General features: G+C 56.2%; 5 protein-coding genes and 1 non-coding gene across 6 annotated transcripts; 1 reads left to right on the top strand and 5 right to left on the bottom strand.

Annotated features, from left to right (window-relative positions):
* Positions 1-268: 268 nt before the first annotated feature.
* On the bottom strand, positions 269-368 carry SLS55_009250. Its single transcript has one exon. It is a non-coding gene; the product is annotated as a tRNA-Gln (tRNA).
* Positions 369-1,446: 1,078 nt separating this feature from the next.
* Positions 1,447-3,101, bottom strand: SLS55_009249 (uncharacterized protein; the record flags this gene model as incomplete). Its single annotated transcript, XM_066780651.1, has 3 exons — positions 1,447-2,372; positions 2,427-2,913; positions 2,994-3,101. 3 exons carry the CDS (start codon positions 3,099-3,101, stop codon positions 1,447-1,449), a joined length of 1,521 nt encoding a protein of 506 aa, XP_066628597.1.
* A 322-nt stretch (positions 3,102-3,423) lies between these two features.
* APL5 (AP-3 complex subunit delta) lies at positions 3,424-6,808 on the bottom strand (the record flags this gene model as incomplete). The annotated part of the gene is made up of 5 exons (XM_066780650.1): positions 3,424-5,618; positions 5,671-6,283; positions 6,356-6,552; positions 6,621-6,739; positions 6,765-6,808. The coding sequence occupies 5 exons, from the start codon at positions 6,806-6,808 to the stop codon at positions 3,424-3,426; spliced, it is 3,168 nt and encodes a 1,055-aa protein (XP_066628596.1).
* Positions 6,809-7,395: 587 nt separating this feature from the next.
* On the top strand, positions 7,396-8,360 carry oca3 (Inositol phosphatase SIW14; the record flags this gene model as incomplete). Its single annotated transcript, XM_066780649.1, has 4 exons — positions 7,396-7,438; positions 7,486-7,604; positions 7,688-8,053; positions 8,115-8,360. 4 exons carry the CDS (start codon positions 7,396-7,398, stop codon positions 8,358-8,360), a joined length of 774 nt encoding a protein of 257 aa, XP_066628595.1.
* A 1,265-nt stretch (positions 8,361-9,625) lies between these two features.
* On the bottom strand, positions 9,626-10,465 carry SLS55_009246 (uncharacterized protein; the record flags this gene model as incomplete). Its single annotated transcript, XM_066780648.1, has 2 exons — positions 9,626-10,437; positions 10,459-10,465. 2 exons carry the CDS (start codon positions 10,463-10,465, stop codon positions 9,626-9,628), a joined length of 819 nt encoding a protein of 272 aa, XP_066628594.1.
* Positions 10,466-10,914: 449 nt separating this feature from the next.
* SLS55_009245 (uncharacterized protein) lies at positions 10,915-13,778 on the bottom strand (the record flags this gene model as incomplete). Its single annotated transcript, XM_066780647.1, has 2 exons — positions 10,915-13,710; positions 13,770-13,778. 2 exons carry the CDS (start codon positions 13,776-13,778, stop codon positions 10,915-10,917), a joined length of 2,805 nt encoding a protein of 934 aa, XP_066628593.1.
* Between the last annotated feature and the right edge of the window lie 35 nt (positions 13,779-13,813).

The following is a 13,813-nucleotide window of genomic DNA, read 5'->3' as shown; positions in this document are numbered from 1 at the left end:
AGCATTCCTCGCCCTTCTACAAGCGCGCAACAATCGTCCTCTTCGGTATTTACATACCTCCCTCGCTGACCGGGCACGAAACACTCCAAATATATCCAAGTCCCGTTCATTCATTCCTTCACCAGTCGAGCGTTCGGATCTCCGCAGCGAACAGCTCTAGAAAGATTCCCCACACCAAACACGGCCGACCTGGCACACTCACTCCTAAGATATTGGAGCAAAGGACAGACAGGCAGGGAGCAAAACGAAAAGCCAAGCGCAAAAGAAAAGGTCGCGCCGGGAGTCGAACCCGGGTTGTTGGAAAGTTGAAGTGTCAAGCAAGCAAGCAGAATCAAAATCCAAAGTGCTAACCACTACACTACGCAACCATGTTTGGAGCTTGACCGAACCCGGACAGCCCTTATGTGGTGTTCCCGACCGAGAGCCGCGCCGCTCGACCATGAGCCGAGCAACTGGTGGGCCGATGGAAAGAGCAATGGACGGGAGCATGATGGGAAGGGGGTGGGAGCTTTTATATATACCATGGATGTCCAAGAAGCAACAAGAACGCAGGGTGTTTATTTGTTAACCCAGGGTCAGGAAGTGGCTAGCTACCACTCGGGATTCTGAATATCTCAGAATTTTCATGCCGGGTAGGGCCCACTGACTCAATTAGTGTTCCATCCGTCAGGCCACGGTAGCTTGTATGTACTACATGTGGGAGTCCTGGTGGAGAAATCCAATGGTTTTTTTTTTCGCTTCCTCGTTTTAGTGGATGACGCCAAACACGACGAGGCTAATAGAAGAAATATTCAAGCACAAAACGACCGTCATCCTTGGCTTTCTTATTCTTGTAGATGACGCCAAATACGAAGGGGCCAATAGAAATATTCAAGTGCAAAAAGGCCGCCATCCTTGAAGTTCCCATGTCTCTGGGCTACGCAAACGAAGTTACCTGGAGAAATTCAAGGCAGGAACTTTGCGCGCAGAAGACAGGGGTGAGGAAGAGTGTATATCAATTGTCAATTATCTTCCGTCTCAAAAGAACCACACAGGAAGAAACGCATTCTGAAGCCCTCCCCTCCTTCATTCCATCGTCAGTGAATCTGCCATGTAAAAGCCGGAAAAGACCCCGGGCTACTTTTTGTCCTGCCCGTTTTTTTTTCAAGTGAACCGTTGTTCATATATCTACAGGTACCAAAAGAGACTATCTAAGGGGTCCTGGCCCTTCGCTCATGAAACATATTCCATGTGAACCCGAAAGAAAAATCGTTTCATTCTTTTTGATCATGTTTTTGTCCATTTGTCGCTGCGGCAGAAGTAATCCTCTCGCTGGCCAGGCAGGTCCGAGCAACACTGCGTAAGCAGGCGGCCAATCCACCGTTTCACAGTGCATGGAAAAGCCACGTGGCAGTCAAACTTGCAGGCGCAGGAAAGCACGGCAGCATCAACGCACTGGCGTAGGATCTACTCCTGCTTCTTGGCGTGGAAACCCCTGAGAGCACCCGAGATGTTGTACTGGGTGGCGATGCCCTCAATGCGGTGGGTCGAGTTGATGTTCTTGACGAGGGTGATCTGCCAGCACGTGGCACCACCCTGGCGAGAGACGATGGTCGAGTAGGCAAGGAAGTACTCCCAGATCCTGAACCACCGCTTGCCGTACTTGGCTTCAACCTTCTCGCGGTTGGCCATCCAGTTACGGTACCAGCGCCAGAGAGTGGCCGAGTAGTGGACGCCAATCGTGTCGATATGCTTGACCTCGAAACCAGCCCCCTCAAGGCGGTCGACGACAAAGCCAAGGGGAGTGGAAGCATCGGCACCCGGGAAGATGTACTTGTTCATGAACAGACCCCAGATGAGATCCTCGTACTGCCAGCTCTTGCGCAGCCCAGCGATCTGGAGGAAGAAGATGCCGTCGTCGTCGAGCATGTCGTGGACCTGGCGGAAAAAGCCAGACAGGTGGCGGATACCGACGTGCTCAGCCATCTCGAGACAGGTGATCTTGTTGTACTTGCCCTCGGGGACGGGGACGTCGCGGTAGTCCATGCAGAGAATTCTGCTCTGCTCCTCGGAGATACCAGCGCGACGCAGGCCCGAGTTACCCCAGGCAGTCTGGTTGCGACCAAGAGTGATACCAGTGACTTGGGCACCGCGGTTGACAGAGGCGAACTTGGCAAGAGTGCCCCAGCCGCAGCCAAGGTCGAGCATGCGCTCGCCAGGCTTGAGCTCGATCTTCTCGCAGACAACGGCAAGCTTGTTGTCCTGGAGCTGTTCCAGCGACTCCTCTTCATTGATGTTGGAGATGATGCCAGAGGTATAGATCATGCGTGGGCCGAGGAACCAGGCGTAGAAGTCATCACCGCGGTCGTAGTGGTCACGGACCTGTTCCTCGTCTGCGAGACAGTCAGGACGGGGCAATGGCTAGAGCGGGGCAAAGGGATACTCACCCTGCGAACGAGTGTGAAGGATGACCTCGGGCATCATGCCAGTCAGGAAGAAGACAAACAGGCCCCAGGTGAACTTGAAGCTGGCCCAGTCATGGCGGTACTCGAGGACCTCGAGAGCGTCGCCCTTGAAGTCGATCTCGCCGTCGAAGTACTTTTCGTGGAAGGTGTGCATGGGGATCTTGTTCTTGCCGTAGTACTTGTCACGGTCCTCCTCGTTGTTGAACTGGATGTAGTGGTCGATGGGCTTGCCAGGGTAGCGAGCCTTCTCGTTCTTGCGGGGGGCAAAGGTGGAGGCAACGGTCCAGAAGGCCACCAGAATGGGGATGGCGGTCAGGATGCCGAAGAAGATCCATGTCTTGATGCCGCCGCCGACCTTGAAGGTGAAGTACAGCGGGATGCCGCCGAGCAGGGCGAACAGGATGTTGTTATTGAAGCTCTCGCTGCCGGGGCCATCGGCGGGCAAAGGGGCATTCTTGATGGTGGGGTACTGCGGATGGCAGCAGCGGTCAGCGATGGACGGGGTTTGCGAGGCCAATGGCTCGGAACAGACGGGGTGCAGGCACTTACACTGGTGGTGCGCACACCGTAGTTCTCGGCGGGCAGCGGGGTGTGGGCGGGAGGGGTCTCGATGAACTCGAACGACTCCTCGGAGGGAGCCTTGTTGGTGTCCGCCATTGTGGTCGCCTGCGCAGGGTGGGCGGCTGGGAGCAGGAAGAGGCAGGCCGGCGTTGGAGTTGCGAGGTGGTGGTTTGAACGAGGAACGAGGGCTGGGACTGGGACTGGGACTGCGCTCTGTGCGAGCTCGGACCACGCACGGCCACGTTTCAAGCTCCCGTTCCCTGGACTGCCGCCTGCTTTGCTCACGGCGTCTGGAGATCACCTGTGCGCTGCAGCCCGTGGCCCGGGGAAGCTGCATCAATGCGCCAGACTATGTATTATTTAGATTTCACACCTTCGCTATGCCTGCCCCGAGCTCCCACTCCCGCTACCTACCTAGCTAGCTTCCCGGAGCCGCATGCTCGGCTGCGCCTGCCCCCTCGTCCAGCACCACCGGCCTCCTCCTCTTCTTCTTCTTGGCCTTGCTTTCCCCTTCCGCCTCGTCCTCCTGTTTCTTGGTCTTCTTCTTTTTTTTCTTGACCGCCGTTGCCTCGCTCTCGCCCTCGGCTTTCTGGTTGTCCTCCACTGCTGGTGCCGCTTCCGCCTCGCTCTTGGCCTCCCTCTTGGCCTTCTTCCTCTTCCTCTTGACCAGCTGTCCCTCGGGCGGCACGTCCTTTGCCTGGATTCGTTCACTCGCCCGCTGCATCTCTAGCCGAAGCCTTTCTACCTCCTTCAATGCCTTTGCCATCTCTGCCTCCTCAGCCTCCCGCCGCTCCATGTCCAACTTGCTGTTTCCCGTTTCCTCGAGTGACAACGAAGCCAACCCTGTGGAATCGACCTCCAGCAACGACTTCTTGCCCTTCTGCGTTGGCCTGGCAAGCTCCGGTCGCGACGAATCCGATGCTGCACTGGGCTCGTCTGGCCCCAGATTCTCATCCACGAGAATCTCAAACTTCTTGCGCACCTTCTTCTTTTGCTGCCTACCCGGTACTTCTGCACGGCCTCTGTACTCTCCTCCGAGCGCACCCTTTGTCTCCAAGTCCAAGTCCATGATCGGTATCGAGTCGAGGTCGAGGTCCTCGCCGTTGTTGGTCTTGAGGATGTTGTGAAGTGGCGTCGATGTTCCCGATCGCTCGTCTTCGGTAGGAATGTAGAAAGGGTCGTCTTTGTTCCTTGCTCTACGCTCCGCCTTTCTCCTCGCAATGATGTCCGGGTCCAGATATTCTTCCTCGGCAGCGCTTGCTTGGTAGGATTTAGCCTCTGTTTCGTGCGCGTCCAGACGATCGGCAGCCGCCTCTGACTGCACAGGCGCCGCCGTCCTCTGACTGTAAAACTGATATACATCATCCTCATCCGGCTGGACGAATGAATCATAGTCTGCCTTGCGCAAAAGATTCGGTAGGTTCGGGTTGATGGGTGTGTCCAGATCCAATTCGTCTGGCACAGGCACCTTCCTCTGTGCCCCGGGCGCCACAGGATTGAGCTCCAGGCCCGTGAACAGAGAAGGAATGGCTTGTGTGAGAAGCAAGGGAGGGTCGACAAAATTGCCGTCCCTCGGACCGGCTTCTTGCCCGGAAGCTGCCTCTGAGGCCAGACGCATCAGCTCCAGGTATTCTACTGCTCTTTCTTGAACTTCCAGGTTTGGATGCATGGCCAGTGGCTCCAGGAAATGCACGATTCGCGCCATCAGAAGTACGATGGTTGATTTGCGTTCGGACGTCCACGACATCTGCTCGTCCGAAGAAACCGATGCGAAAACCTTGGGAACCGCCTGAAGGTAGATGGCAAGAATGTGATGTGGAAGGAGAGCGGAGGACGAATGCATCAGAGAGTTGAGAACTCCCTCAGGGTTTGTCAGGAGGGACGCGTACTCGCCCACCATCCAAGCAGCTGCACCAAGAACGCCTTGGCCTCCATTGCCTGATGAGGGAAACATTTGATCTCTGCGGTCGACGAGGATTAGGGACTGCGCAGCTTCCGTTGCGTCCGGCCGGACAGCCTTCACACGGACCGCAACGTTTTGGAGTTCTTTTCCAATCTCGAAGGATACGTCGTCTTTGTCGCCCATGGACGTGCCATCCGACTCCGGCAAGTTTTCATCCAGCGACGCCGATCTTGAGGAAGGGGAGACGCGTATAAGTTGAACAAGGACGTCGATGTACCAATCAAAGTCGATGATGTTCGCATACGTGTCTCGGGAACACATCTCGAGGATGCCCTTGATGACCTTGATCCTATAGTCCTCTGGAAGAGGCGGCGGTTGGTCCTTGGTCTTTTCATTTCGACGGATCGATTCCTCAGCCTCGTCATCGGACGGGTCTGCAGCCGGCATCACTCCCTCATGGAAACCGCGATCATTCAAGGGATCATCGGCCGCTGATGCTCTCGGCGCGCTTCGAAGCTGCCGGATAAGCTTCCCAACTATTACTGTGAGATTGTCGGGATTGACCATTCCAACAACAAGACCAAGTGCTTGCGATCTAATTGAGATGTCGGCATCATCGATGCATTCCAGAATCACGTCTTGATGTAACGACACCAGGTGGGGATGCGATCGGACGATCTTATCAAAAGCAAGCAGAGCGACGTATTTCACTAAAACGGTCAGCCGACAGAAGAGCGACTGAGGCATAGTCGCATGACTCACGGTTGGGATCCCCTTCGACAACCAGCATGCCTCGAAGCTTTCCCACGCACAGCCGAGCTATCTCCTCTCCTTCCGCGGTGCCTTCGGCACCCTCTAGAATGCCACCTTGAATGATGCCGTTGATGCACTCATAGAGAAGAGACATGGCGGGGGTGGTCTTGATGATTGCTGTGAGAGGAGGAAGGAGCTTCTTAACAAGGCGCGGTTCGAGGGGAGTCAAGGTAGCAAACAACTTGATAATCTTGATAGCCATCCAGTTATTCCCTCCCTGGACAAGAAGGTCGAACAACCTCGGGGCCAGAGGTAAGAAGTCCTGGGGCCTTCTCCAACCGAGCTCGCAGACGACATTTACAATTGCGGCCGTCACGCTCGGGTCTTCGTCGTCATCTAGCAGCCGCTCCTTGATCCGGGGCCATGCAGGTCGCAAAGTCTCGGGGTAGACCAACGCAAGACGGTACAGCGTAACCACTGTCTTCTTGCGTATCGAAGAATGCGAGTGTGTGAGTCGGGGCAGCAGGTCGGAGAGAAGCGAGTTTGCCATGGAAGGGTTTATGACATGCGGTATCGCCGATAGAGGAAGCGTGATCGTCGTGGGCTGGGGAGAGCTCAAGTCCTGAAGAAGCGTGAGCACCAAGCCTCGTCAAAGCACTATGTTTGCTATAGCCGCATCTGCAGGCAGGCGTACCTTCTTGAGCAGATTCTCCGCCAGCATCAAAACCTCGGTGTCGGGCCTGAAGCTCTGGACGGCAGCCAGGTAGCCGATTTTCTTGTGGCCATACTTCGGAGACGACATAACCTCCAACACGTTGAACGAGGCCCAGGACATATCGTGCCCAAACATCTCGAGATACGTGAGCTTGAGCAAGGCGGTAGCCTTCAGATCTGCAGCATTCCCACTTCAGTAAACGAAGTCGGCAAATGGAGGTGCCGGCTCGGCCTGTGCCACTAACCCATGTCCGAGCCTTTGATCTCCTTGCGGCACTCCCGCAGGCTTTCCTGGATGTACTCTCTCTCATTGCCCTTGTGGTTGCGCAGACCCCGGATGAGGTCGTACAGCGATTTCTCGAACCTGAGGGCCAAGGGATGTCAGCGACTCCGGCTTCGGAACCGTTCTGACAACTAGGGAGGAGACAAACATGGTGGCGGCGGGTCGAACGTCGTCGTCGCATGCACGAGCTTGCTAGGCGGAAACGCGTCGTCGATCCACGATAGCGGGGCGGGGGGTTCGAGGGCGGCGGTGGAGACCGTTCAGCCACATTATCGGCTCTGCGCGAGCATCTGGCGAAGGCGGAGCGGCGGCGGCCGGTGCTGGTGGTTTCGTGGAAGCAGAAGATCCCGGGGCCGCAACGTGACGGACGCGGGTTGTTCGTGCGCGGTGTGGTCCCCGCGGGCGGAGAGACCATGACGATACCGGGCGGCAAAGGTCGTTGCCGCTCCCTGCGCGTGGCTGCCTCTGCCAGCGGGCAAACATCCGCGAGCTACCTAGGTACCACGCATTACGGCCAGCTCTACCCAGCTTCAACACCCCACCCCACGAGCGATCTACTCTGCCTTTGACCATGTCGACCGCCGATCTCATCTATCCGCCGCCCAATCTGCCTCCAGCATCCGCCCTGCGCCTTTCCCAGTCCGCGCCGCGCATCCTCTCATCATCGACGACGTCGTCCCTACCGTGGCCGCTTTCTCTGCTCACATCGAGAGAGACGCAAGAGACGTGGGCTTCTCATGAGAACCTCTTGCTGTCTTGTCTGCGCACTGGAGACGACAAGTCCGCCCGTCAATGCCTTGACCGGCTAACCGCTCGCTTCGGCCAAGACAACCAGCGCGTTGTTGCCCTGCGCTTCCTGTACGAGAGCGCTGTTGCCGAGGACAAAGACCTGCGCCGCATCCTGGAGGACCTGGAGCTTGTATTGAAGGAGGATCCCACGAGCCTGGTAAGCGCTTGGCTATTCAGCCTGGAAAATTGAACGACGTGCAGCTTGTGTGAACCAAGGCTGATGCTCCCCTCTCATCCCAGCCCCTCCGCAAGCGCAAGGTCGCCCTCCTGCGCTCCATGGGCCGCACTGCTGAGGCTATCACTGCCCTCGTCGACCTCGTCGACTTCTCGCCCACGGACGCCGAGTCCTGGGCAGAGCTTTCTGACCTCTACCTCGGCCAAAGCATGTGTTCGCAAGCCATCTTCAGCCTGGAAGAGGTTCTCGTCATCACGCCTTTCGCATGGAATGTGCACGCGCGAATGGGTGAACTGCTTTACATCTTAGCCACGGCCGCGAACACCACGGACGGCAACGTGCTTAGGAATCTAAGTGACGGCATAAGGCGGTTCTGCCGCAGCATAGAGTTGTGTGATAACTACCTGCGTGGTTACTACGGTCTCAAGCTAGTACGTATCAAAAGCAACATGTACTCCTCTCAGCCCAGAGCTAACGTACGCCTCCAAAAAGACTGCCAAGAAGCTTCTTGAGCTTCTACCCAAGACTTCCAACAAGCAAGCTGTTACTGACACAGCGGGCGATATTGCACCCCCGTCTATCGCGACTGTTGAAAAGTTGCACGAGCTAGCAACGGCGAAGCTCGCCGAGATCGTGCGGCGCAGCGGCTCGGGTGAGGCTGGCTGGGACTACGACCAGTCAGAGCTGATCGCTGCGCGGGAGCTCCTTGACCGGGACACGCAAGCAGTGCCGAAGTGAAGCGGGCACTGAATGATTAATCATGACCAAAGAAAAGACGAAAGCGTATAGAAGAGCAGTTGGACACTGTTGTTCGTGCTGGGCCAACGGTCTTGATTGCATAAGACCGAATGGGGACGAATCAGCGCGCCATTTCTTCTTTAGGCTCCAGGAAAAGCAGAGAACCATCATTCCTCACGATTCTTGATCCAGGCTGCACCTGCGGTGCTTGGACACATGCCTTCAAGTCAGCAAGTCCTATGTCTGTGCTATGCACGCTTATAGTGTCCAGTCTAATTTCAAGAACGAGAAGACCCAAGGAGCCAAACAATTCATTGTCATGAAGTCGTAAACTGTGTTGTGCCCCCGAGGCGATGCAAGGAAAGGACACATGGTATCCCGGATAATGCACTTCCTTGAGGTAGATTTTCAGGATTGAAAGCAATATTTTTCATTTCCTATCTATTATGCCGTGCGTTATGCATTGGCACCCACAAGAACCTGTTTGCACCCAAGGCTTAGAAGCCATGATTCAGCATTCTACTGTCCCATCACAAGTCGCCAGAAGAGGAAATGGGGTTCGGAAGAAGGACTGGCCGAAGAAGGGGTGGTCCTAGGTGGAAACGGCATATATGCTGGTGCCAACACATTGAGCCCACCTTACATCCGTCTCTCATATTGCACCCCACTTCCTTAGAGAATGGAACCCTGTCCAGGTGTGTTTGTACGGGTTCGAATTCGAATCTTCTACAACCTACGGTACCGCCATCGACAGGCGGATGAATAGGGCCACAAGAATGAAAACGCACCTAATTTGCCAGTCAGTACCGCTGCGCGGTGCGGAGTCTCGGGCATGTGCGAGGGGCCTGGGGCGTGGCGGCGAGGCGCTGTGGAGGATGTGTCATTATGGAGCCGGGAAGAGTAGAGCCAAAATTGCTTGTTTTCGTCGAGCCGGAGTTGACGGCAGAAAATAAAGCTACGCTAGTTGTGCAAGAACGCTAATGATCACAGTAAGAGCCGTTGCTGTCCATAATACCCATACCCATACCCTATCCCGTCCCAACCCTGCCCAACCCTTGGAGCCATCCCTCGACCTCTCGCAGCCCAACAACCCTGAGCCACCCCAAAGAAACGCCGGGCCCGCTTGTGAAAAACCCGAATCACTGGGGCTTAAGCACCCGAGCAGATAAAGCGCGACAGCCACTGTGCCCCGCAGTTGTAATCGGGGGGAGAGAAGAATTACATGTGGCTGAAAAGATTGACAGTGTTTGAGATTGATCGTAGGCTTAGCGACTGCCCCCCTGTCCTTGCTGACCCTGGCCCTGCTGCCCTGGCTGTGGCGTCTGTGGACCAGTCCGGTTGCTTGGGCTACCATGCGGACCAGGCTGCATCTGCTGCGCGTTCTGCTGAGGCGTCGCGCTGCGACTCTCGGGACGGACGGACCCTACATTGGGACTGCCTTGCTGGCCCGAAGGTGTGCGTGCCTGCTGCTGCTGCATCAGGTGCTGTCGCATTTGCTGCTGATACGCTGCCTGTTGCTGAGGGGTGTGGTTTGGTGGGCTGGAGCTGCCGCCTGGGGTGGCGAGGGAGGCATGCTGCTGGTATGGACTTGGCGACATTTGCGCCCCAGCGTTTGCACCTCCGGAGGCGGCACCTGATGCGGCGTTCAGAGCGTTTTGACGAGCGTTTTGCTGTAGCTTCTGGTTCATCCGGTCCCCGGCGATGCGGCTGGCCTCGGCCTGTGATAAGTTTGGGTGTTGCAGCTGGATTTCGTGGGTCAGGTTGGTAATCTGCGGGACGTGGCCGCTGGAGAGGGCCTGAGGCTGTTGAGGTGCTGCCGAGTTCGGAGCCGTCATACGCGGAGATGCTGAGGCGCCTTGCATGCCGTTCACGGTCCCACTGTTCGCACCGTTCACTTTTGGAGTGCCCATGTTCGTCGCAAGCATCGAAGGGTTTTGCATGTTGTTGCTGCTGTTGTTGCCGTTGTGTCCTCCAGACATGCTATTGGCCCGGTTCATTTGCTGAGCCTGCTGCTGCATGAGGAACTGCTGTTGTTGGGTGACATTTCGCTGCTGCATGGCCATTCGCATGTCTTGTGCTTGATGAGGTGGTCGTTGACCCTGCATGTTCATCTGCATTTGAGCTTGAGGGATGCCCATCGGCATGCCAGGCATGGTGCCATTTGGCATGTTGCCTTGCATGCCCTGCCCGGAGTGCGGACGAGCTTGCATTCCCATGTTGGGATGAAGCTGGCCGTTTTGACCGGGCAGTTGGCCGTGAGCACCATTCGGAGTACCGTTGCGTTGTTGGCCGATCTGAGACATGCCAGGATGGCCTGGCATCTGACCCGGCCTTGCCATAGCTTGCTTTGACAGACGTCAGCACATGAATACTCGATTTCGGGATGGCCTGTTTACCCTCTGTGCTGCCATCATTTGCCGACGGTACTCCTCCTGCTTTTCTGCCATCTTTTGCTCGCGCTCATACTTGAGCTTGCTGAACTCCTGAGGAGTATGGACACTGGTGCGAACAGGGGCAGCCTCATGGGCCTTTCTCAACGCAGCAGCTTTAGCAGCTAGAAATCCATCAGCAAAGGCTCCAATAGTGCACTTAACACAAGCATTGACTTACCCTCTTGCTGCTTATGCTGCGCCTGCTCTCGCTTCCTCGCTTGCTTTCTCATCGCGTCGATCAAGGCTAAAAATCTATTGCCCTTACGCCTTTCAACGCGGATCGGTTGAGCAGTGCGGCGCCTTGGTGTGCCTAGTATCTGTCCCGGCGTCTGTCCTTGTTGCTGGGCTTGTTGCTGGGCAGCCTGGTACTGTGCGGAAACTGTGCGTTGAGCAGCCTCGAGACGAGCCTGATATGTTCGGAAATAGGGAGTCTTGGCCATCTCGCCGGGTAACCCTTCTAACTGCACCCAACGTTCGAAGCATTCCCACGGCGTCCGTCGTTCGGCCCCGGACGTGAACAGAGAAGATTGCTCCAGAGATGCAGCCACCAACGACCAATTGAACTGATATTCTTTGACAAGTGTGCGTAACCGTTGATCCTCGTCCCAGAGCCATTGCGACGGCATTCGCGACTCGAAAAACTGCGTTGATGGCATTGGAAACTCTGAAGGAGGTCGGAAAGAGTGCCCGGCATGCAGGCGGTCACGAACATGTTTGTTTTCGGGGAGGAACAAAGCGACATCCGTTTGTTCCGGGGCGAGGCCTACTCGTGAGAAGCGAAGACTGGGAGTTGAGGTATTTGAACGCTCCGAAGTTGGTCGCTTCGAAGAATAACTCGCAGACTCTTCTTCTTCTTCGTACTCGTATCGACTTCGTTTGCGGGGAGGCTCTGTAGATTTGGGCACGAGCTTTGCGGTGATGAGTTGGGAGACAGGGATTATTTCAGGATCGATGGAGACGGGCGCCAATACGGAGGGAGATGGGAAACTCTTGAGCCTGGCTTCGTAAGAAGGCAACTCCTGAAGGACCTTCTCGCTGATAGGCGTATGGTCAATCTTAGCAACAATGTCCTCGTAACCAAGAGAAAACAGAGTTGCAGGAGGGTTCGATGACTGAAGATTGATGGGGAACTCGTCATCATCGGGAAATGATTCGCTTTCCGTTTCATTGGCGCCTGATGGAATGAGCTCCGGAGGCGACGGGATGTCCTCATCCATTGGGTCCGTAGGAGGTGGCGGTGCGGCCGGCTTGCGCGTGGCCTTAACCTGCAACGAGCGACGCTTTTCCGGGGACGCATCGACCCACTCGGCACACCATTCTGCCATGTTCCGGGCGGCAGCCATTTTCCATCTACGTTCCTCCCTGAAATCCGTTCGCATCCACTTCATCTGCGTGAGCAGACTGTCATGGAACGTAGCTTGGCGCGGGGGTTCGGTCGACTTTTCCATCTGTCGTAGCGACCATCTGTTGGCGTGTTGCAAAGTGTAGATGCGCTTAAGAATCTTGTAGTCCTGCTGCTCCCTAATGCTGGCGTATTTGCTTTGGGTCGAAATGGTTTTTGTGGCCTTCTCAAGGAGTTCACGACATGAATACATCGGCCCTGAGTGTGCTTGAAAGTCGAACATCCCGATCAAGTAATCCTTATCCGGATTCTGAGCAGCTCCCTTCAATCTGGACCATGCCTTGCTCACTTCTTGTCCTCCTCTTAGCACCAATGCACTGTCTTGCTTCGCAAATACAACACCCGTTGTCTTAGATCTCTCCCGATCCCGGTACTCGGCCTCGCGGCCTCGGAGAAGAAGGGAAGTCGGCTGGATTCCCTCCGACAAAGAAGTAGATTTTGTCGTAGCACTTGGACCAGAAACAGAATCTGACGCTACTGCAACCTTGGGGACGGAGGGGTGCTCATCCATCGGACCACGGATCCTGATTGGGGCTGCATCGGCATCATCAGTCTTCAGCGATTCCCCATCCTGCATCGCCACATCCTGATCAGCAGACTGGTCGTCAATGAATGCATGCGCTTTTGTCTTGTCTATGCCCTCTGCATCAACGACGTCCTTGTGAGCCTCGCTCGATGTCGCTGAAATGATGCCGTTGATAGCACTTCGCGGTGTTGAGGAATTCTGGCTCGTGGAGACCCCATTTGCCGGCACGTCCGATTCCTGGGCGATACCAGAAGCCTGTTCAATTAGACCGGCTGCCTTTGGCTTGGGCGTGCCCAATTTTGGATCCTTCATAGCCGAATCCCGAACCTGCCTTACCGACTCTTCGAAGTGCAACTGAGCATCGGGCGTAGCATCGGGCGGTGTCAATGCCGTAGGCGCGTTTTTGTCGGCGGCCGACGGCTGCGCACTTGGGAAAGTTCCATCGTGTCGGAGGTTTTCTTCATCAGGGCTCGTTGCGGGGGAATGCTGATCGGCCCTTGAGGTATTTGCGGAATGCGGTCCAAGCGTTGACGAGGGCGATGAAGCAGCTTCTCCATTGACTGTCTCGCCAGCAGCACCAGCGGCCTGCTGTTCTTCCTCTCTTCTTTCCCGTTGCGCAGCGCGCTCTTGTGCAGTATGGATCTCACGCAGACGCTGCTCTTGTACCTCCTTTGGCGGCAGATGGAGGGTCCTTGGTTTCCTAGCGGGACGGTCGATTGTCTGAGGATCCGGCAGGATAGTAGAGCCGTCGGCCAAAGCAGACGATCTGCGCCTCGCCTTCGCAGACAGCGACCCAGGGTGAGTTTGAGATGTCGAAAGGTTTGCTGGTGCCTGTAGCGGCTTCGGAGCCTGAGTAACAGGCTGCACGGTCTCGGCAGAAGGCTTAGGCGCTTTATCCTCAGAGGAGCGGGGCGCAGTGTCGGGGTTCACGACGTCATCTACGGGAGGCTGCGACAAGGTGGGAGCAGGAGTGGGTGGCTTCGCAATGTCCTGAGCGGGTGGTACTGCGCGGACTGGCGAAGCCGCTGCGACAGGCCGACTTTCGGGACCGTCTCCATGATGCGCCGCGGGTTCAACAGGCGCGGACGGGGTG

This window comes from Diplodia seriata, assembly GCF_021436955.1.
Source record: "Diplodia seriata strain FDS-637 chromosome Unknown scaffold_10, whole genome shotgun sequence".
NCBI lineage: Eukaryota > Fungi > Ascomycota > Dothideomycetes > Botryosphaeriales > Botryosphaeriaceae > Diplodia > Diplodia seriata.
The sequence above is the reverse complement of the archived record's forward strand: the minus strand, read 5'-3'. Positions and strand labels throughout refer to the sequence as shown.